Genomic DNA, 24,058 nt, shown 5'->3' with positions numbered 1-24,058 from the left:
AATATAATTTATTGTTGTGCTATAAATAATAGAGATGAGCGGGTCTGGATTTGGCAAATCAGAACCCCCGAACAGTGCCGATCCGAGCCCGGATCCGAGCTCGTTCACAAAACTCAGAACGAGGCAAAACCTCGTCATCCCGCCGTCGGATCTCGCGAGATCTCCTGTTGCCTAGCATTCTCTGATATGGGACTGTAGAAAGCGCTTCAGGTCAACTACTGTAAGATCCTCTTTATTGGTCAACATTTCTTTGCATGTACCTGCCAGCCACACGTGTGTTCCCTCCAGAGGTGTATTTGAAAACAAGATATTGATCTGTAGGTGGGATAAATAAGAATAGGTACTTGGTACTACTTTAAGAGGGGGTGGGGGAAACAATGTGTGATTCTGCTTTAATGGTATTTCTCTATGTATGTATCATGATTGTATTCCATATTACAGCAAGATACATTTTTAGTGTCTAGAAAAACCTAGATGCATAGACCACCTAAATACAATGATTTCAGGATCATTACATTTTTTTTATTGTTCCTTGTATTGTGGTAACCATTGGTTTTGTATATACCTGTACAGGTGAGCAGACTTGAAGGGTGTTTTATCAGTTTACCTGCTTTAATTTTGTGGTGGTTTGACCTTCCACTACATAATTGTTATAACACACCTTTTTTGCTTGGTGTGTAACGGCAGTGATGTGGGCTTTGATGGGGAGCGTATTGGATAACTTCATTGGAGCGAAGAATAAAAGTAAACTCTGCGAATATTGTAATATGGTTGACTTGGTTGAGTTTAATTTGCTGACCATAACGTACTGGATAAGTGTGAATGTTTTATTCCATGTGGAGAGTCCACTTTGTGCATTGTTCCTGTGCGTAGGTGGTTTTAGGTAAGGCTTGGCAGTACAGTATGCGTTGGGGTAGGAGTCAGTCTTAAAGTCTCATTGAGTGGCTAAAAGCACTGCTGGTGACACTTGGTAAGCCTAGTCAGCAAGACTTCACCCTCACTAACTGGCTTTCCTCAAAACGGATATCTAGGGGCAGATTAAATTCCCATAACTGTTATAGGGAAGACAAGTTAGTCTTTGTGTGAGTTTGCTGCTTATTAATTGTAATCCATATATTCTATATGCATAACTAATGTGTATGAACCCAGATCCTGTAAATATCTATTAATCTGTGTTACAGTTAATGTTATAGCTATTTATGATTAGCTTTCATGTTCCAGTTTTACAGCCCTCTGCTACAATGGTAGTATCCATAAAGTATGTGTTCCATATTTTACTGGCCATGCCCCTGTGTGCATATTTGTACAGATTATTTGCGTTACCTAGGAGACTGCAAGCAAGGCACTGATCCTGCCGTATAAGTCCAGTGGTACTGCTATATAAGTTCACTGATCCTGCCACGTGTTGGGCCACGTGTTTGTGCCGCCCACTTGTGTCGCTTTGCTTAGTCATCCAGCTACCTCGGTGCAACCTTTTGGCCTAAAAACAATATTGTGAGGTGTGAGGTGTTTTGAATAGACTGGAAATGAGTGGAAATGAATGTTATTGAGGTTAATAATAGCGTAGGAGTGAAAAAAAATCCAAAAATCTGGATTTTAGCACTTTTTATGCTTTTTAAAAAAAAAAATCAGAACCCAAAACCCAAAATCAGAACCAAAACCTTGAGTGGGGTGTTTTGGCAAAACACATTCGAACCCAAAACCTCAAGGTTATCAGAACCCAAAACCCAAAACCCCAAAAGTGGCCGGTGCACGCCCCTAATAAATTACATATGATAAAGTAGTAATGGTTTAACCTGAGCACAGGATATGAAATAGAAATGATAGTAAATAGCCTTTATAATTCCTTATTTCCTAATGTATTATAATAGTAATCAAAAAAATAACATTAGACATCTTGTTGAAAAAGACTCAGTAGTTTTATTTTTCATGACTCATAAAGCTTCAAAATCGGTTACAATTTTCATCTTTACAATACCTATTTTTGTGAAGCATTTTACACAGTAAATAGTGTACTCTATGAAATGACTCATCACAAAGAGCAAGGGTCAGCTCATATTGGTTTCCCACTGATGACTTGTGGTGTGTGTGCACATGTTAAAGTAGAGATTATGTTGATGTTAGATGGACTAGTTGCTAATATGTTCTACTAATCAGTACATGTTTCAGAGTACCCAAATGCACTATATTAAAATGTGCAAGGTTACAGTAAGCCAAATGTAAATAGGTTATGTAGTGTGACAATGAAGACTTCTGGTTAGTGTCACTGGCACTGGTCTTCTGAGAAAGGAGTGGGGTCTGACTGGAGCAAGCAGAAGGGAGGAAAGCACAGGAAATAAATTGCAGACCTGCACATTCTTCTGGGTAAGAGTGTTATTGGGGATTGCAGATCTCCTAAGATACAGTAATACGTATATGTCACATTGCCTCATAAGGAGCATGAGTGGCACTGAGCGGTTTCCTGATTTGCTGCAGCAGGCTGATATTCAGCAAAAAAAAGGAAACAATATTCACTCTTGTAACACCATCCAAATAGTAATACAGTACAATACAAGTTTTAAGTCTTCCTAGGATTTATATTTTTTTTTCTTGGTTCTTTCGTTCCCTAGTTTATTTCCATTTGCCCATTTCACCAACTGTACACATCATTTTTTCCAAATTTTATGCAATGGCAATTCGTCTTAGCCAATAGGAATGCTTGTTCGTGCTGGTTGTTGAGATAACAACCAAAGGCATGACTTTAGATCTTTATTGAGCAGACCTGAGATACTTGAAAAAAATTGACAAGAACAAATATTGTCAGTCTGTGCTTATTTTGGGTATTTGGAAGTGAAGTTCTGGTCTGATGAACAATGTGTGTAAGGTTATTCTGATGTATTGTGTTTCAGTGATGCTATATACTGTGCAGTCTGCTGAACAATGTTAGATGAATTGTGACCTGTACTATGATCATTTGTCTATTTTTGAATGCATGGGGTACAATATATATATATATATTTGGTACACTCAAATAAAGACATCATTACATTGGTACCCATTGTGCTGTATACTCTTGCTCTATTTTGTACATTGCTTACCAACTGTGTTAGATTTGTGTGGTGTTCTAGACAAGCTTCTATTTGCGGGGGGGCAATATATAGAGTGAAATGACTTGAAACTGTAATCCATATTGTAGCTTTAGAGTTCTATTTATAAACATATGTATAATTATTTTTATACCCCAAAACATATCTGGGTTTCACAAGTGTATAACTGCAGAGACATAATGAAAGTGACATTTGTGTTCTTCTTACAACTTAAACACAATTGAAAGTAAACAGAAGATCAGTAAAAGACCTCTTGTGGTCAACTGGTCCCTTCTCCAGGGAAAGCTGCATCAGGATAGGTTCCTTATGTGGATTTGGTGGCCCCAAACTGTCTGTAGTGGAACAGGCTCTTGGCGTCCAGGTCTCCAGAGTATTTAATAGCTTCAGCAAACAATTTGATCACCTACAAAATATATGTAAATATGTGATACCTAATTACAGAATAAAAATGATGATTTATAGCCAGGTAGTTTTGAATGGATTCTGAATGTTTGCTTTCTGCCTGACCTGATTCCATTAATAAGCAGCATCTGAATTGCTGGCAATATCATAAGTAGTATTGATTAAATGTTCTTTAAATTGAGTAAGAGAGAAAATATTTAAAAATAAAATATATACAGTACCCATAAAATGAGAGATGTTGCTGTGTCTCAGTAATTACTTTCAAAATTGAATATAAACAAGAAATGGGTGGGATGTATTGTACAATAACTGTATATCCTTATACAATCTAAAAAAAATTGATGTGCATTGAAAATAAATTTAAAATATACTTTATTGATTTACATCTCAGGTAGACAACCAAAGGTTCCCCAGCCATTTTAGAGCTTGAAGTCCCAGCATGTTCCATCATGAGATTTGTGGTTACACGTGAGCTTTAAAGAATTTTAGTAACATTGTCCTTGTTCACTTGTGCCAAACAAGTGAGTGGCTGAGTTGAACAAGATCCATCCGGCTCTTGTGTTGAGAGGTTGATCACTTCCATTTTCCTTGCTGTAATATGGGGTCAATTACTCAATATGGGCTGCAATATTGCAGCATGTGTGGCCAGCTCTAGAGGCCTATATTTGATGGGCAACTACTGGCACATTAACTGTTACTGAACTAAATAATATATAATGTTCACCCATCCAGTGAATATCTTGGTGATAAATGATGTGTACATGTGTAGCTGTTGTGGCTTTACCCTTCTGGAGTGTAGAATATTCCTGGAGGTATATTTACTAAATTATTGGTTTGAAAAAGTGGAGATGCTGCCTATACCAGCCAATCAGATTCTAGTTATCATTTATTTAGTACATTCTACAAAATGACAGCTAGAATCTGATTGGTTGCTATAGGCAACATCTCCACTTTTTCAATCCCGCGGATTAGTAAATATACTCCCTGGTGTTTATTTGATACATTGTTCTCTCACTCTATTAGGTGTCTATATGGACATGGGTGACCTACCTGAAAGTTGGTGAGTAATGCGACGCCGCTGTCCACTGCAGTCCTTCGTATCACAAAATTATCACGGACATATTTTGTGTTGTTGTTTGGCAAGTTGATTACCATATCGATGTTCCCTTCTTTGATCAACCTGTGTAAACAACACAGCTGATAATCCATATCAGGCCAGTACCATATCACACCTCCAAGCATTCCCTATTCAAAATCTAGAGGAATTGGCCCCAATTTCACCCCAAATCTATACATGGACAGTAAACTGCATTTTTTTGCAGACCTCATTTTTTTCTAACTACGAAGTGTACAGGGTACTATGTATCAAAGCAACAGAAATGGCGTCAGAGAATGTGATGACTGATCCTTATTAAGCAAAGAAATGAAAAACAAACGGGCATATAAAGGAATACATTATTGGGTATATTTTATGATAATGTAATAAGACCATCAAGACGGCAGGTGAAGTGCTTTGGGTGGGCAAAAAGCACAATGCAGGATAGACAATGTATTCCCTACTGTGAATTATGGCACTCTATAAGACTCTATGGGTTAGATTTACTAAACTGTGGGTTTGAAAAAGTGGAGATGTTGCCTATAGCAACCAATCCGATTCTAGCTGTCATTTTGTAGAATGTACTAAATAAATGATAACTAGAATCTGATTGGTTGCTATTGGCAACATCTCCACTTTTTCAAACCCGCAGTTTAGTAAATATACCCCTAGATGTATTTATTCATTTTGTAATAATAAACACATTGTGAAATGAAAAAGGGGAAGCCAGGATGGGATAGGAGGTGGCCTTGGGTTTACCTAGTGTGTCGGGGAGCGGGTACGTGGCACATAGCCACGAGGTGTGAATCATCCAAAGAGGTTGGAGGAAGAAGAGTACCCAAGAATCCCAAATGACAAAATGGGAAGGGGGGTAACGGCACATGCTGCAAGGCTATAAGAGGGGAACCTCATTAAGGGGTTTCCAGAGGCCCCATATTTTGATTATTGATAGCCCTATAAGAAAGGGGCAGACAGAGGGGATCCCCACCATCTGGGGTACCCCAGGATGACACCAGAGGGAAGTGGGTGGGGGGAAAAATCTTCATCACAGAACACATGTGTAAAGTGAGCCATATCACACAGATGGGGGAGAAAGAGAGCCTCCAACAACTAATCCCCATGTGAAGAGAGTTCCCACATGTAAAATATATAATGTGGGGGATGTTTTACAAGCACAGTAGTGAGGAGCAATAAGCAGAGTAACACATGTAAAGCCCTGCAATTGGAGAGATGTAACCCGTTTGAGAGGAAAGCGCTACATAGAGCAGTGTGGCTGCAATAGTAGAGTCCCTGGATATTGGCATGAATGTAATGGGGAGCAGCCTGAATGACCCTCAACTGTGGGGAAAAGCACTGCCAGGAAGTGTGTGGCTGAAAGAGAGTGTCTGCATATGTGGGATGGTTGTAAGTGCAGCAGCAGGAGGAGAGCTCATTCTGTGAGAGGGGATCACTGCATGTAAAGTGGGGGGTCCATGGGTTAGGGGATGGCTACTGTCTATGACATAAGAGCTGTGTGGAACTACTGCTCCCAGTAATACTACTACTGTGAATGCTGCCTTTTAAACACCCTTGAAACACGTTCTATGCAGGAGGAGTGAAGAGACTGTGCATTGAAATAGTAATCTTACGGCTACTGAAGTGTGTGCTGGAGGGGATTGCCTTTCAATATTTTGTACCATATTGCAACCATTGCTTATGTGCTGGAGGAGAAGGAGTTTTAAATAAAGTTTATTTCTTCATTTAAGCCGAGGTGGCCAGGTGCCCCAAAAAATATTTCATCTGCACTGCAACGCCACAAGTGTTTATTCCACATTACCCCCGTGATTAAATTCCTGAATATTATGGGGGCCTTTTGATCACAGATGCCACACCAATGCCATAGCTGAAGCAGAAGAGAATGGCGACAGCGAGTGGGGTACAACATGACATTATGGCACTCCAAGTAGTGACAACACTAGACCATAGGGTTTCACATTACTCCAATACTTTGTAAGTGACCCAGCCCAATACAGTTAAGAACCCCAGGCATTAAGATGTATCTATATTACTAAAGCCATAATTGTTATAGGACTTACTTGTAGATTGATGGACAGCTGGACTGTGCCTCCTGGGATGGCCAAGCAACGGGTGTGGCTTGAACATCATTTGCATTGAGCCAGTCTGCAGTGGCTTCTGTTGCATACAGCTATAGAACAGGAGGAACAAACATATTGACAGTTCACAGTATTACTGTTGGCTATGGTGTAAGACATGACGTTTGAATGTTATAATATGCCATACAGTTTGATTGTAATCATACATATGTATATATTACTGGAAGGTACCTGATACCTGGTACCTCTATCTTGCTCATTAGAACAAGTAAGCTCTATGTAGGTAACACAGAGGCATTATGCTCTGAAAGTGAGAAAAAAGCTTATCTCTGTAAGTTTGTCATTTACTGGCATTGCAACAATGCTTCGTCTGCTTTGTACAAAACAAATAACACGGACATAAAATAATTTATTCATAGACAGCAAAACTAACACCGACACTTGTAACTAACATTTTCACTAAGGAAACAATATCCCTCTAATATAGTATAAAAAAAACTGTTACTGTACCTTGAATCCTTCATCTTTCAGCTGCTGGGCTGTGCCAAGGAATTGGGGCCTGAATGAATGCTGTAAAAAAGACAATGATAGACCTTTACAAGCTTGAACAAAGATTTGTACACATAGGTGCAACACACATATAAAACAGTAAAATGGAATATCTGCTCATATTCAACAATAATTGTACAGCATCTGATTAAACTGTATATACTTATATATTTATTGTTCAAATTGCTACATTGTAAAACTAATTGCGAAGGTGTCCAGACCATTCAGTGATATGTGTTACTTTAAGTCATTTTTATGAGTTGTACCGGACTTGTCCCCTCATGTATCTTTGCAATTGATCTCAGTAACTCATCTGTGGTACATAGTTCATACTTGCCACCATTTGTATTTCTTTTTCCGGGAGATGCTGGCTGGGCTGTAGCGTGCAGGGGGCGGGGCGCCGAAGTCGCGTCATTTTGGCCCCGCCCCTGTGACGAAATGACGCAAATCGCGTCATTTTACAGTGGGGACGAGGCTAAATGCCGCGATTCCGGGTGAATCGCGGCGTTTAAACCGAATTCTGCCCACTTCCTATCAGGGAGATTGCCACACTCGTCCGGGAGACTCTCGCAAAATGCGGGAGTCTCCTGGACATTCCGGGAGAGTTGGCAAGTATGACATAGTTTATATACATTATCTTAGTTTATTGTTCATCTGCAGCTTTTTTTGTGGCTATACATGCTATATGCATAGTTTTGTAACTGGCTACATTTTTTAAAAGGCATCAGATAAACATTATGAAATTTTAAGGAACAACCAAATATATGGTGGACATATAAAAGGATGTGTCGAAGTCAGTAAATTGAATAAAGTCATTTCAATTAAAGTCTAGCAAACTTGGTTGTCTTTGTTTGAAAAGATGCGTACGGTACGCTATGACGTACAAGGGCACGCTACGGCGTGAAAGGGTGTACGCATCCACTACACGTGGCAGCAACAGTAATCGATCTTTTACCATACATTCGCACAAACACGCATACTTATAAAATAGTACACATTAATGGTAATTGCAACACATAGTCAGTTATGTCGAAATATAGTAGTATTTATATGTTATATCAGAGTTACATGCATATTAGTGAAATACACGGAATGGGTTAAAGGAATAACATCATGAGTGGTATCATAATGAACCTTATTACATATCCTACTGTTTGGTTCACTCTGCGAGGGAATCGCAGAGTGCATACGCAAGTTATGAATGATAGGGAATTATGAACTACTTAAGACTAAGGAATCCGGGCGGGAAGAGCAGAGCATACCCCCTGCAGAGATGACCCCCTCCTTTGGATTCCTTAGGATGAACCAGCCAATGATTGACGACCCCTTGGACATTCCTGAGACCCGGACCAATAGATGCAAGCTATACCATCTTCATTGTATTACTGTATTTGATTGTGTATATAAGCAGCAGCTTGTGATCCAGAGGGCAGACATCTTGTCCCCAGACTTCAGGATTGAATGACTGCACTGGATCCAGAGCGCCTGCGATAAGTAACGGCTGTATTTACTATTACTTCGCTTGAGCATATTTTTCCACTTATTGCGAATAAATCTTTGTGCTTTGGAAACACAAATCGAGGTTCGACAATCGTTATTGGTTAGCGACGATACGCACATAACAATTGGGGGCTCGTCCGGGATTTGGAGGTTTCGTTAGCGACGATACGCACATAACAGATGTCAGCTCTTTTCTGCTCATTGTGTGAGTCGTATTCTTTGCAAATTAGGCTATTGATTATAGGTTATTGATTATAAGTAAGAGGAGGCACAGTATGTATGCCTGTTGGTAGAACATACACAATAAAGAAAATGTATTACCCTAAAACAGGGTAATAGATTTTTTTTATAATATATTTCTGTATTAGGCTTATAAATATGCTGGCAATGTGCTGGCTTCTTGTCCAGTTTAGTTGTTTTCTATCAAATTAGATCCCCTCATGTGACTCCCCCAAGTGATAGTTTTCAGTGATCAGAAAGAGATTCAGTTTGATGGGGCTGGCTGAAAAATAGGGTCAGCTATTGATTGCTTCAATGTGAGATTCCCTTGTTTCACCTGATCAATGAACTTCATTCTGCGCAGACTGAATGGCGAAATCACATCATATGTTGCCATTTACTACCTACATCATTAATATGTCACTAAATAACAATAATGTCAGAGCGTGTATCACTAACCTGGATTCCAATGAGAATTCCCTTCTGGGGCAGTTTGAAGCCGGTGGAAATCATGGCCTTCAGGAAGGCAGAATAGATGTTTTGTCCGTAGCAGGCCACCTTAGCAGGACACAGTGAAACAGAACTCAGCACACGGTAATTGCAGGAATTCATTACCAGCCACCTATATACTGTATCATTAGCTATTTACAGTTGTATTTGCAGAACTGCACTGGGCAGACACTGCAAACGTTGAAGTTAACTGCTCCTTTATGTCACCTCTCTGTCAAAATGAAGGTGTTTGACTCACACAATAGAACTTGGATGTCAAAACTTGATATAATTCTTTAATTTAACCAAATTGTTGCAGTGATGGGTAGCCCAAACACAATTACTCTCCATCAAAAAATATATATGATAAAATGTCATATCATACCTGCAGTTTTAAATATGTATGTGTGATCTGTGAAAAGCAAAGGACATTAGCTATGTTCTTAAGGAACATTTAAAATCCATTTGGCATAAATGGCGCCTTAGGTTTGGAAGGGATGAAATGGTGTGGCTGCCACCATCAGGATATTGTAGCTTGGGCTGGGTAATGTCATTAGTGATTGGCCATGGTGACATGGATTACAATAACGCAGCATGAGTATGTATCTCACATTTACTTAGCATCATGCACTTTGAGAGTAACCATCATGGCAGCACCCAGTTAGAAAAACTTGAGATCGTATAACAAGCGTTTCAAGTCAATATAAAATACTCATTTATCATTATCAAACGTATGAGATGTCTCTGACATGGAATTAGAATTCATTGTATTGGCATTTTCCTAGAATGTACACAATTTAGTGTTAAAGAATTAACAGTAAACAATATTTTTTATCAGTGTAGCCTGTTTTTGTAGTTTTATAGTATTCTATGTAATCCTACACATATTGCTTTATTTATACATGGCTTAACAAATTGCAAATACGTGTGAAATTTGGAGTAATATGTTCCATCTAGCATTTTGTGTTATCTATTGAATAGAAGAGTTGATGCAACACTTTGAAAAAGACATACAATGTGGGAATTGTACATTATAACCAGTGTTTGTATTATTCCCAATGCCCATGCCGACAACTAAAATCATTTAATGAGTACTGAAAATTGTTGTTAAAAAATATATATGTGTTACAGGTCAGCAGACTGTACTATTCTTCAGTTAAACACCTATTCTTACCGGTGATATCCACTATATTTTAATTGCAAGATACAGTTGAGAAACAATCTTTGTAAATTTAAGATGTCCCAGATTATGAAGCTAATTTACCTCCCCAGTGGATGCCATCTCACAGCGAAGAACTGGGTCAGCTCCTCTCAGACGCGGCCAGGAAAACATGGGGGCCTGTGAAATAATTGTTAATAATAGGTGAACTCATAAGAACTCTTATATTGCCCTCTGATTCCTTCCATATCAGGTGCTTACCTTGATCCCAACGTAGTCTGCAGGGATGATGGGGCTCTCTAATGTTGGGAGAGGATTCTCATCGATTTTTTCTCCAATCATGACTTTTGTGGCCACATCAATAAAGTCAACTCCTAAGGTCTTGGACACAAATGGGAAGGAGCGGGAGGCCCTCAGGTTGCATTCAATCACCTAATAGCAAACAGGAAATACTGATTTAATAGACAGTAAAAGGTATTCAAGTTACAGAAAGTATCAAGTAGTCAGAGGTAGCTTTAGAGCAATGAGGCCTTACTCTATCTAATTTTATTTCTCCAGGGGCTGTGAAACTGCAAGCTCCAGCATGCTTTACCAGTAGATGGCCAGACGATAGTTGGCAGGGTATGCTGGGACTTGTAGTTTCACAACACGACCTACAAGTTGGTCATGCCTGCACTATACATTCAAGTGAAAAAAGTCTCTCAGAAAATGTCCATAAGATCAAATCATTGTTCGTAGCAGTACAAACATAAAAAGGTGGCCTACTTCTGTCTCAGAACATACACCTGCAAACAGATCCATGCTACTGTGACTCTACATTACTGGCCAGAACAGCCTACTCTGCATTGACAATGCCAAACTAGGCTGAAAAAGTTCTGTCTGCAGGTAGATGTTCTATATCAATAGACATAATAACACAACTGCCTTCCTTGTGTTTCACTTTATGAATTGAAATGGTTTGTGTTGGCCATGGTTTTGTATAGGATAGTAAGTAAGCGGTGTTTCGTGTCAGTCTATGTGTATAACTATCCTACGTTGCATAATTTCTTTCTCCTCTTTGGCCATTACTAAACTGGGTGGAATGAACATGTGCCTTTAAGGGATAAGATTTGCTTTCTTTCAGAAATATAGAGCTCTGATTGTGTTCTAGAGCTTCTAAAATGTTGCTTCGAAATTATTTTTTTTTAAATTATTATTGCAGGACTGTGTTAGCCAGAAAAATCTATGTGATGTTATGACGAAACAAGTGTGATAGCGCTAACCATTCTGTTTCTTGTTTCTCACATAATGTGGATTATAGCAAGTACTTTTTATAGCCCTTGCTTTTGTTCCCTAGCTCATCAGACTACAACTGCATTGTCTAATTACATGTGGCTAAGGGGACATTGTAGCTCAGTGTAAATATGTATAGTGTGTATTATATATTGATGACTTGCAGTAAGGTTATTCATTGTCTTTAAAGTGAATCCAGGGTGATTATGGGTAGAGATCTGGTTGCAATATGCTGGAGTGGGAAAATTAATTAGTGTCCATTGTTCTCACCGGGCTAGTCCAGACAGGCCATCTAACAGGGGAGGTTCTGTGGAAGGACAGCTCATCTTCACTCCCCTGACCAACCCCGCCTAGTCCAGCACTGACCAATGGTTAAGAAGAATAGACCCAGGGGTTTGCCCAGGGAGGGGAAAGACTGTGGAAATGAAACCTGAGATATAAGGAGCCACTCCATGGGAGAGGGGGTGTTCATTCTGGGATTTCATTCATGAAAGGTGCAAGATCTGGGTTTTGAGTTGTCGTTCTCTACTAGAGTCTATATATGCAGCTGAGAGAGATCCATGGGTCGTCAAGTCTTGACAGCCAGGTGACTATAAGTCCTTAAGCCATTGGGGTAAGGGACAGATGATGTGGTAAACCTGCCTGCCATTTATTTACTGTGTGTACATAATATTCTAGTGTTGTTTGTATGAAAATAAATGTACTGTTGTACTTTTGTAATTGCATTTGCCTGAGTGACTATACGAATTATAGAAGGTACTGGGTAGACTTCCCTGGCATAGGAAGGCACCCGTGGGTGGCCAGCCAGCGTGAAGTGGGTAGCATTGGGCCAGAAAACCCGGTATCTTCACAGATGTTAAATACTTTTGTGTCAAAAAGGACAAAAGTGTTATAGGAGTGATACCTTTATTAGCTAACCAAAAAAAATATTATTATATTTGCTAGCTTTCAGAGCACAGAGGCCCCTTCATCAGGCACTTTACATGAAAATATTTAACATCACAAAAATGTTGCTTCATCACATAAGCTCATGTGTGTTGCTTGATTGGGTTAGGATGCTGAATGTCATATGTCTGTTCACTTACCAGAACATCATTTCCTCTGACAAGGAATTGCACATTGAAGGGTCCAGAGATAGCAAACGCAGTTGCAATTTTCTTGGTAGCAATTTTCACCTGAAAATTATAGAATAAAGGTTAGTTTTGGGTTGCCACTTTTCAAGATATATTGGAGTCTTAGTTTAGTTATGTAATGCAAATACACCCCTTCATCTATTATCTTCTTTGTGCTATGAATTAAATTTTGAATGGTTTTGTTGACAGAGAAACAAATTCATGACCTTAAAAAGCAGATTAACGCGTTCCCTGGAAACCCTATTTTACACTGAAAAAAACCTAAAGTTTAGTTTTGTTTTTCTTATGTATTTTCCCAAATTTTCACTAATTAGCTAGTGGTCAGATCAACATGATTCAAGATAATAACTATCATTTATACTCGGATGAATTTACGCATTTTAGTGGTTTAGTTGGCCAATTAGCCCAACTTGAAGATCAACTGTTAAGTTGAGCATACATACACTGATTCTCACAGTATAGAATTTACTTGCTCTTATTACTGTAATCAATGTGTTTAGCTAGGGTGTGTTGAAATCTATCCTGATTTCAGCCATTTACAATGGAAAATGCAATCTACTGATGATCAATATATCATGTTTACTCAGTCATTTGATGACTGCACTATTGTGCCCAATTAGATATGGCCATTGAACCTGACAACTGAATACACAGATCTGTTTAAGTTGACCATCTATGTGTGTGTCAAATTAGACTCCGATGTAGTTGTTCATTAATCAAGCCACAACATCTGGATCGCAATGTGTGTTGTCTGTACAATCTTAGGGTCAATGAATGCTTGTTTATCAGCAACATTACAGTATCACTGATAAGTATTTCCTATGTCTACTAGACCAATAAGTACAGCAGTTCACATGCATTCAAAGTTAGCTTACCAATAACCCATGATCAGAAAAGAGGGCAGTAGTCCACCTGTACTTTTTTGTGTTAGTGGCTGAAAAGCTGCAGTTAAAAGTTTAATTAAGAGCTAAAATCAGTAACTTTAACAACATTGCATTGAATTATTATAAATACTTTTTTTTCCAGTGCAGAATATCACTTTTGACCTTATACTCTGGCTTTGGTCACTAAAACTACCTGTGTTTGGCCTTAATTTCTCTATATAACTGAACAGGAGAGAGCTTTATTTTGTTTTGTTGAACAGAGATGATGGGATGGAAGAAAAACAATCAGTGAGACAAAGTAGTTAAGCTGTAGACTTCTTTTATTGTCCACTTAATGTATTAATAGTTTTATTGTGTCTCTTGTAGGCAACTCTAATGGAAAAATTGTATTTTGGGTTAGTAAAATAAGAATTTGAATCATTTTTAAAGGGTAGATCCCCGTTTATCTTAACAATTATGTTTCATGATCAAAGCTGGACTGTATTAATATTGACAAATGCCATCCAAATTAAAGTCTTGAGTATAAAATGTAATTACTTTTCTAAACAAAGTGGTTGCTTTCCCTATATATCTCTCTAACATGATTATTTCAGTGGACATTAAATGGTACCTTCTCAAGTGCCCCTTGGCTGATTGTCTGCGTGGGAATCATAAGGGTGGCATCTCCTGAATGAACTCCAGCATCCTCCACATGCTCAGAAATAGCATTACAAATAACCTATACAAAGGGAGGATATAAATTAGTACATTGTAGCTTTATTGACCAACTGAAAAGTGCATCTTCCAACCTCTATTGCATAGCTGTCCAATCGGCTGCATCCAATTTGCAGCCCACAGAATGTACATTATGTACCATGTAGCCAATGCACCAGCTCCATTTTGTTGACTATAATACATGTAGTCTGGCCACTCCAGTGTACTGAAGTACTGTGGCTCATGACCAAATATATCATTTTAATCTGTATCAATGTATACTTTTTCTGAACTGAAGACATTTTACTAAAAGGCAGATTTCCTGTTCATGAGGTCATTTAAATATTTTTAGCATAAGCAAGAGCGTGCCAGATACCTAGACATTTCTAGGTTGCAATATCAAAGCTGTATACATTTGTATTAAATGTAAAGTGTCTTCATGACAATATGTACGATATAGAGTACTGTAAGTGCAACACAGCCATTCAACCAGAAAGTAAATGCAGGTATAAGAAAATATAATATAGTATATAATATAGTAAAGCAGAAGGGTGTTTGGAATGAAGGTCTGACATCTGCAATGTCTCACTAAAAAAAAACCAACATATAAATGTAACATAGAATTTTATATAGGTGTAGATATAAATGCTTAGGACTTTTAAATGTTATCATTCTATTTTAAAATCTGACGTAAAATAAAACATACACGCCCTTCTTTGGCGACAGCATCCATTTCCACTTCTCTTGCTCCTTCAATGAACTTGGTGATCACCACCGGATGCTCCTGTCAAGATAATAATCAAATAAAGTAAAATTCACAGCTTTAATTACAAAATATACACAGCTTGTCTTTAAAATATAACACTTTTGCTAGAAACACAATTTTTGAAGTCCCAGATGGCTTTAAACGAGATGCTGCGACACTGCTTGTAGGAGCAGCCATATGGGACAGCTGCCATGTTATGTCTCAGATCCTCTGATAGATCTGGTGCCTGGCAGCTTATATCACACACAGTGCGACTCTTTCTGAGATCAAAACCAGTACCACCTAGAGAGTGTTTAAATGTAGTAGTGCAACAAATGGCAGCGTATGCTGAATCTAAACTCCACAGCATGTTCTTTAAATACATTAGACCCCTGCACGCGGCAAAAAAGAAACTAATGCAAAAATAAGAAAGATTGATCGAAAAGCTGGCATATTGTGATGTGAACGTTTAGCTGCTAGTGTATTGTGAATAATTATTAATACAAAACATTTACATATGAAATGCATTCTGGCTATTTCACTGCCAGGGGCGCACGGAGGATTGTCGGGGGGGGTTTCCCCCCCCCGACCCCAAAAAAACCCCCCAACCCACGCGAGAGCTACTGCGCATGCGCCCGCGCATGCGCAGCAGCTCCGTTTAGGCAGCGCTGTCCTATACAGCAGCCTCGGCGCAGTCAAAGAAGCGTCCGCGGCGGTGCTGTATACACTACAGCACCGCCACGGACGCTTCTTTGACAGCGCCGCGGCTGCTGTATAGGACAGTGCCGCTATAGTGGCCATTTAGTTAGCGCAGGGGGAAGTTTCTGGAGACTCAGAAACCCCCCCCTGCGTGCGCCACTGACTGCATAGTAGTGAGGTGAAGGTGGGGATGTCTGCCTTTTATATCATGTAACAGGTGGATAAAACATGTATTTCCTTCTAGTAGTAACATGTTATTCTCCCTCTGGTAGTAATAATATACTCTTATTTTATGCTAGTCTTTCTCCAGTAACATGATATTGTCCCTCTGCTAATAAATAATTATTCTCTGTCTGGTAATAGCATGGTATCTTTAGTGATGTCACGTTATTCTCCTTCCAGTAATAATAGTTTACTCTTCTTTATGTGCTGTTACATTAGTCCTCCTCCAGTGACATTGTATTGTCCCTTTGCTAATAAAATATTATTTTCTCTCTGGTAATAGCATGCTGTGCTCTCTTTACTAGTGTCTTGTTATCCCGCTATGGTAATAACATTGTTTGCTTTAGTGGTGTCATATTATCCCCCCTTGATAATAAAATGATATGCTCTCTTTAGTGGTGTCATATTATCCCCCCCCCCCCATTGATAGTAAAATGATATGCTCCCTTTAGTGGAGTCATATTATCGCCCCCTTTGATAATAAAATTATATGCTTCCTATAGTGGTGTCATATTATCGCCCCCCTTTGATAATAAAATGATATTCTCCCTTTAGTGTGATATGGAAAATCAATTCACACAAATGGAAGTTGAATTAAAGATGGTTATAAAATAAAGTTAGGATGCTTAAGAGTTAAGACGCTACATGCATAAAAATATATATTGACAAATTAAGCTGTTTTGCTGTTATAGACATATTGCTTAAGATATGTCAAGAAACATGTCTAAAAAGTATTTCTAAAGGAAATGTGCCCTCCATATTACAGGAATAGGGAAGTTGTGATACAGTAAGGTACAGTAAATTAGCGCCTGATAAGATGTGGCAAGATTAACTTGGATTAATGCCTGTATATGGGGGGCGAGGGGAAGATATTGATAGTTCCTGATATGTGGAGTGATATTATTGGGCAAAAGACTTGTATGATGCTTTTATCTATGTACTAGTTTGTGGTTTTAAGAAATAAAAGGCTTGCAAAGGTATTGTGAAGTTACAGTTATTCTATTTGATTTGAATGGTCTGTATTGCGCATACATAAATAAAGAACATATACTGAAGAGACTTCGTTTTTGGATTAATTCTACAAAAGTCCATATCAAGTGGTGTCATATTATCCCCCTTTGATAATAAAATGATATGCTTCCTTTAGTCGTGTCATATTATCCCCCCCCCCCTTGATAATAAAATTATATTTGGGGGTGCAAAATTATGACAGGGAGAGGTATAAATGGAAATTCAATTTAAAATATAAAAGAATAGTAGTACGGTTTTTAATTTTGATATTTTTCCATGGTAAGGACTGAGGAGAATGAGTTATCCTTGGGCAGGTGCTTGAGGATAAGCTAGTAGGAGACACAAGGATAGAGATAGGCACAGTGACATCCCCCGCCACCTTCACATCTTCACCCTCAGTAGCACTCGTTCATACCACTGTTCTGCTCTACGTTTCTGATTTTAATGAAAACAAAATGAGTGACAAAGATTGCAATGACCCTTTTAAAAATGTATGTGGAGCTAAGTTTGTAAACAACGGAATGTAAAGATTGGTGGTGGGGGGAGGAGCTAGTTCTTACCTACCGCGTATCAGCCTGGATGGAAGGTGAGGGTGCGCTACAAGTGTATAGCCTAGGGTGGCGTGAACCCTTCATCAGGCTCAGTGATTTGTGCTGAACATAAAAAGTGATAATTACCTGCGAGACTCTTGTGGCTTCAGCTAGGAAATTCTTAAGTTCTTCTTCTCCATACACTACGTTCATTGCTGAACCACTGGAAGAAAAGTAAGGAACACATTGTATGTATTGAATAACAGTAGTTATATGCAGTATTGGTTCTTGTTTATCTACAGTAAAATTAGTATTGGTCAAGTATTAAAGTAACATGTAAAAATACTATTATTTTTGCCTCAGTATAAGTTCTACAAGACATACATTTTGCAAACACAAATGAACTTATTAAGGTGATCCTTCTTGATGTTAGCCTAAACCGAATCTAAATGAAATATCTGCAGAATTTCCATTCTATATAGAGTATTTATGATCCTAATAACAGTATAATGTTCATTATAAATAATTGAATGATAATATTTGTAAAACGTAAAATCAGATTGTACCCACCTAAGGGTAGTTTTGTGTTAGACCACCCTATCAATAATTATCTGGACTATTTCAAAATAGGCTAAGAGTCCTGGTAATTGATGCAGGGGCAGCATTATATGCTATGTGCTATTGCTATAGCTAGACTTTGCACTCTGTTTTATCGGTACATCAGCAGCTCAAAATGCTATAGAGTAGTAACCAAGCATTTAAAGCCCATTGTTTCTTAAATAAACCAACATTATATAAATACGAATGTATAAAAAAGTAACAAAATGACAGTACAAAATAGTGAAATTAGATTTAGGCTACCAAAGCTGTGTAATGTTGTTTGGCTACCTATGGATTACCTGAGCACATAGGAAGGACGGAGCAGGCATGGGTAACCAACAGTCTTTGTAAACTGCAGAGCATCATCCTATAGGAGGAAATAAAACCGCAATATGTTTAATGATCAGTAAGTACGGCATAGTCCATATAAAACAGAGTTATTACTTTTTGTCTATACTTGTTGCTTTCTGTACGGCGCTGAAGATCTTTGTGGCGCCTTATAAATAAAAGATAATAATAATAATAATAGATACAGATAACTGCCTTACCAGAGAATTAACTGCTTTCCATGGCGCTTGGGCAATCTTAAGTTCATCTAGTACAGCAGAGAATATTGAGCGGTCTTCAGCCCTATCAATCTGCAATGGGCTGGTGCCCATGATCTTCACTCCGTTCTTATGCAGTGGCACAGCCATGTTGTTGGGGATCTGCCCTCCAACTGATATGATGCAGCCATCACATTGCTGGTAAGAGACAGAATAAACACTTGTCAACTGAGCTGGTATATTGATATATAGTGATGTATGATGTATCCATGTCAATAGGCGCTCAAAGCCACTCCAACTGTTAATCATTGTAATCATTTTCACGTAACTGTTCATTTCGTAAGAGCTCCAAAACTGTTTATGAATAAACCCACTTGAACTGTAAAATAAGGACAGTTGGAAACGTCTCCTTAATATGCAAGCACTTTATTTTTAAATTGTTTCCATGACTGGGAGTCATGTATTTCTAATGTATTGTTTGAAAAAAAATCTGTAAAGATTCCCAGCATAGAATCCTAAAGGTAATACTACAAAACAAAATAATTTCCCAATGGAAATCTACATCCAATTAAAATAAAAAAAAAGTGTTGTTTCATAGTTTGATAACACTGCCTGGTTTAACAAGTTTGCTTGTCTGAAGCAGAATCCAGTCAACGTTCATCAAGTGAAGTTGTAAAGAAACTAGGCAGGGCTTACAGTGGACCCCTGCAGGTCCAGAATACAGGTCAAACTTTAATGCTTCAGAATACCTGTTAAGTGTTAATGCCGCACATTAGCCATGAGGCTGCATAAAGATGGATAACAATGATTTCAAATGTTCTTTCTATCAGTTGTGATATCTGAATAAATGAAGACAATGGAATGACCTCAGATATTTATAACCAGATTGCATTTTTGCAGTTTAAGGCTCGTTTAAATGCAAAGTGTTGTCAAGAAGGAAATCTGTCTGCCAGTGGGAAGACATATGTAGGTTGTAACTTCCTTTTGCTTTTTCTTTCTTTCTTTGTTTTCTTTGTTGTTATAAAATATGTCTGGCATTATGACAATGGTTTCCTATTTTTAGCTTATTAAACATATGTTATCTACAAAAATATTGTGATCATAGGTGCCACAGACAAAATACAAGATGGAGTGAGGAACATAAATCCATTTGCATTACCTAAAATCGTTCTGCGATGCTTGTGCATTAAACTGTGATTATGTGCAGAACTAACTAGCACAGTATGTTAAGGGTATGTTACTATTTTACAGAAAAGCTCCACTAATATCATTTAACAGCTCCAACATTTCAGGACGCACCTCTTGTTGGAATACATCTAAAATTCTTTCCTGTGACAGCTCCTCAAAGTAAAGTTTGTCACATTCATCAAAGTCTGTGCTGACAGTCTCTGGGTTGCAGTTCACTACCACAGTCTTCTTCCCTAGTTGACGTAGTGTGCGAATGCTGGAAACTGCACACCAATCAAACTCAACGCTGCTGCCTGCAATGCAAATGGTGTGTTAGTGGCTCATAAAGGCAAGGGATGGCTACTTTACAGAGAGGAATAACATGTAAAATAATAGTGTTCTGCAGACAATCTGTAGTTATAATATGCTTACAGACTGGAGATATAAAGGCTTAGAAGGTGATGAAATAAATACCTTACGATGCTGAATTTGATAATATGAATATTTAAAAATCTGACTAGAATAACTGGTCTTTCATGTGCAAGCGCAGGCAGAGAGAAGTCGTGTTTGGTCAGAGCCCTGGACAATTATCTGTGTAAGTGGGAAATATATACGAATAAGGAGAAACTCATAAATCAGTGATGGCAGTCTTCTATTTGCAATCACAGATTATTATAGTATGAGAGTTATTTTATATCAAAGTAATAACAATGATTTAATTGTCCAGAAACCTTCTATTTCTAGGTATTATACTGCAATTGATGGTCTTAATGCAGTATATCAGTTCACTGGGACCTAATGTCAAGGGGGTATATTTACTAAACTGCGGGTTTCAAAAAGTGGAGATGTTGCCTATAGCAACCAATCAGATTCTAGTTAACATTTATTTAGTACTTTCTACAAAATGACAGCTCAAATATGATTGGTTACTATAGGCAACATCTCCACTTTTTCAAAACCATAGTTTAGTAAATATACCCCAAGCTGTTATAGTCTTATGCATATAGCCATGTTATAATGATGTACAATGGATACGCATTGAAGAACTCTTTGGTTTTGTACCAGTGCACCTATACAATCCTCTGTACAATTTAAGGTTCATGCCTACTCTTTGCTCTCAAATGTTGTCCGACTTGCAGTCAGTGGGACACCAGATGGACATCCTAAGATTATTGTAAAATTCATTCCAAAAATGCATTTTTATTTTACTTTTTCTTTTGGAACTGATTAAAGTTGCTATAATTGTCTATTTATGCAGTTTCATTTATGTACTTGTGTTTTAATAAACGGTTTATTGTATACACAAGAGGATGGCAGGACTCAGACAATACCTATATGATATGGACCACAGCCTAGAACCATCATTCCATGGTCATCAAACTTTATATCATGCTCCTAGAAAGGGAATGAGAAGATGCATTTACCATAGTGAAGACAAATGGATAATTCAAAGCAATACTGAATGACACTCAGTATATTTCCTAAGGCATGTCTTATGAACCCCTATGATTCCATTTTATATTTCTAAACCTTCAACCCAAAAGGGTAATGCATACCCATCAGTGTAACCATTATTCTTGAACGGAACATGAAAAATGTTTTCAAACACAGGGAGAGTTCTGTGATTTAAAAGCCAATTGTCATTGACTTTATGAAGGTTTTAGTAAATTTCAATACAGGATTGTGGTTGAGGTTAATAGAAATGTGGCTCCAGTTCTTACTTTCTACCAGGCAGAAATCAAACTCAGTGATGCATTATAAACTTGACTAGTACGTCATCTTTATAATGCAAGTGAGCGTGGACTCATAACCTTGATGTATTTTACAATTAACTTGGAGATGAAGGTCACTGAGTATATTAACACACTTGTGGGACTTGCTATGTGTAAAATTAAAATGTAAATGCAAAAGTGACCCGAGTGGATACTGAAGAATTATAAATGTTTAAGTTGGTGTATAATGGATCTAATATCAGAGAAGGAAATGCAGCTTCTGCATCAAGAGAATAGTTAAAGAGAACATTTTTCTGTGTAAGTCAGGTGATCAGAGCAATAAATCTATAATTGTTTAATAAATTGCCTATAAAAGTTTGCAAACCCTACAATGATCTCTGTAAGTCCTTCTAATGTTGGGGGATAGGTCATTCCAGTAAAGATTGAATCCTGAAAGGATTCATCCTTAAAAATATTCAAGATGTTGATGAATCCAAGAAATAGTTTTGGTGTATTCACAAATTTATACTTATTTAGTTAACAATATATAATTGATGTTGGCTGAGACTCTCTAAAACACGTTATACTTGCTTCTGGTGCTCTTGAAGGTTGTCAGACAATATATGGATGTCACAAAGAAAGACCACAACAAACTTGTCCAAGAACTCAAGTACTGGAATATTACAGGGACTTTACTGAAGGGCACCTATAGATATTCATAGTGACCACAGTAACAAGTCCACAACAGAGTTAATCTAAAGTACCTGTCCATTGTAGGTGAGGTAGAGGTAGTTTGTTATTGCTGGGTATTCAGCAGCTAAGGTATCAATCTGTAGAAGTAAACAGAGGTACAAGATGAAATACAGTTTGCAAGTGAGGAAAAATCAGTGGGATTACTGTATTTGTGCAAACATTTCCTTAGTCACTATTACTTTTAGATAAAAGTATCATTTGGGGCTTATTTAATAATATGATGCAGTATGTACAAATGTGCTCTCATTTATATGATGTAACTCACAACATCTAATCAGATTCTAGCTGTCAATTTTTCAGCACCGGTTAAAAGAAATTAAAGCTCAAATCTGATTGGTCATTATGGGCAACCACACACCTAAGCATATTGCACCATATAATAATATAAGCCACATTGTGTTTTGCATTTTCCTTAGATATTCAACCCACTCACATCATGTAAAGTGATCCATAGGGCAACATATAAATCAGGCGGATACATCAAAATTTCAAATAACCTTATAAAAATATTAAGTTATCTCACTGCAAAGTAACAGTTAAGTTGATTATTAAACAAGAAGTAAAGAAAAGTTACAGAATTAAAATATGATGTTGGATTTAAGCCCATACACCTTTATCATTTAGACGTTACACTGTCCTCTTTGACTGGCCACACAGCAATGGAAGGGTGCGGCATTAATTAGCTCACCTCAGGATTCTATAACAACATGGTAAGCGACGGCATCAGTGGAACAAATGCATCTGTGCGACAGCAGCGCATACCAAGTAACTTCATTAGCACAAAGGAGCTTGTCATGAATGTAAAATTAACTGGGTAATGATGGGGCACTTAAAATAAAGTATTAGCCCATAAAATAATGTTAGCACCTCATCGACACTAGTTTTTTATAGCCAGATGCAGCACGATCAAACCAGGTCAGCTCGTGATGTTCCATGATTATAGGTCTTTATATAATGTTTAAATGTCACTTCAGTGGAGCATCTCAGTTTAAATGGGAGCTCTCAAAGAGCGGAACAGAAAATGATTTGTGGGTGAAATAAGGAATGATGGAAATTGAAAATGAAATTCACAAAGATCAGGTTAATCTGGATGGATACAAAAAAAAAAACAACAAGATTTTGATAATAATTTAATTTTATCAATTCTGTTCCACGAGCCAATGAGATCTCTGAACAAGAGCAGAAATACTTTTTGTCAGAGATCTCATTGGCTCGGACAGCTCGCCGTTCTAGGCTGGCGTCTCAAATGATTTCATTCACTTGTACACATGTCATTAATTTAAAGAAGCGCGCCTTATTCTCTTTTAATATTTTCTAGCTTATTTTCTGGGAGTTGACCACTCCCTACAGGCACTGCAGGCTTTATAAGATGGAGGTTCAGGGAAAGGTTCTAAATGGGACACCCTGAATATAAATTTGTATCACTAGCTTGGGGACTCACCTACAGGAGATGCCTTGACGCTGGCAGGTGAGCTTAACCCAAATATAGCTATATTGTG

The 24,058-nt window shown here is 37.9% G+C and overlaps 2 protein-coding genes across 2 annotated transcripts in view; one reads left to right on the top strand and one right to left on the bottom strand.

The window, feature by feature from the left end:
* MYL1 (myosin light chain 1) overlaps positions 1-24,058 on the top strand; it is a 427,496-nt gene that overhangs the window by 25,091 nt on the left and 378,347 nt on the right. The window lies entirely within an intron of this gene.
* CPS1 (carbamoyl-phosphate synthase 1) overlaps positions 1,898-24,058 on the bottom strand; it is a 75,133-nt gene continuing 52,972 nt past the window's right edge. Inside the window, exons 23-38 of the mRNA XM_075180283.1 lie at positions 22,571-22,636; positions 21,426-21,489; positions 20,227-20,408; positions 18,931-19,125; positions 18,682-18,749; positions 17,930-18,005; positions 15,282-15,359; positions 14,493-14,600; positions 12,951-13,040; positions 10,855-11,025; positions 10,699-10,773; positions 9,405-9,503; positions 7,188-7,247; positions 6,660-6,769; positions 4,539-4,668; positions 1,898-3,489 (exon numbers count right to left, since the gene is read on the bottom strand). Coding sequence (XP_075036384.1) covers positions 3,391-3,489; positions 4,539-4,668; positions 6,660-6,769; positions 7,188-7,247; positions 9,405-9,503; positions 10,699-10,773; positions 10,855-11,025; positions 12,951-13,040; positions 14,493-14,600; positions 15,282-15,359; positions 17,930-18,005; positions 18,682-18,749; positions 18,931-19,125; positions 20,227-20,408; positions 21,426-21,489; positions 22,571-22,636 — 1,671 coding nt within the window. The 3' untranslated portion in view covers positions 1,898-3,390. The remainder of the gene's footprint in view (positions 3,490-4,538; positions 4,669-6,659; positions 6,770-7,187; positions 7,248-9,404; positions 9,504-10,698; positions 10,774-10,854; positions 11,026-12,950; positions 13,041-14,492; positions 14,601-15,281; positions 15,360-17,929; positions 18,006-18,681; positions 18,750-18,930; positions 19,126-20,226; positions 20,409-21,425; positions 21,490-22,570; positions 22,637-24,058) is intronic.

This window comes from Mixophyes fleayi, chromosome 7 (assembly GCF_038048845.1).
Source record: "Mixophyes fleayi isolate aMixFle1 chromosome 7, aMixFle1.hap1, whole genome shotgun sequence".
NCBI lineage: Eukaryota > Metazoa > Chordata > Amphibia > Anura > Limnodynastidae > Mixophyes > Mixophyes fleayi.
Note: the sequence above shows the minus strand (reverse complement) of the source record. Positions and strands in the feature narration are given on the sequence as shown.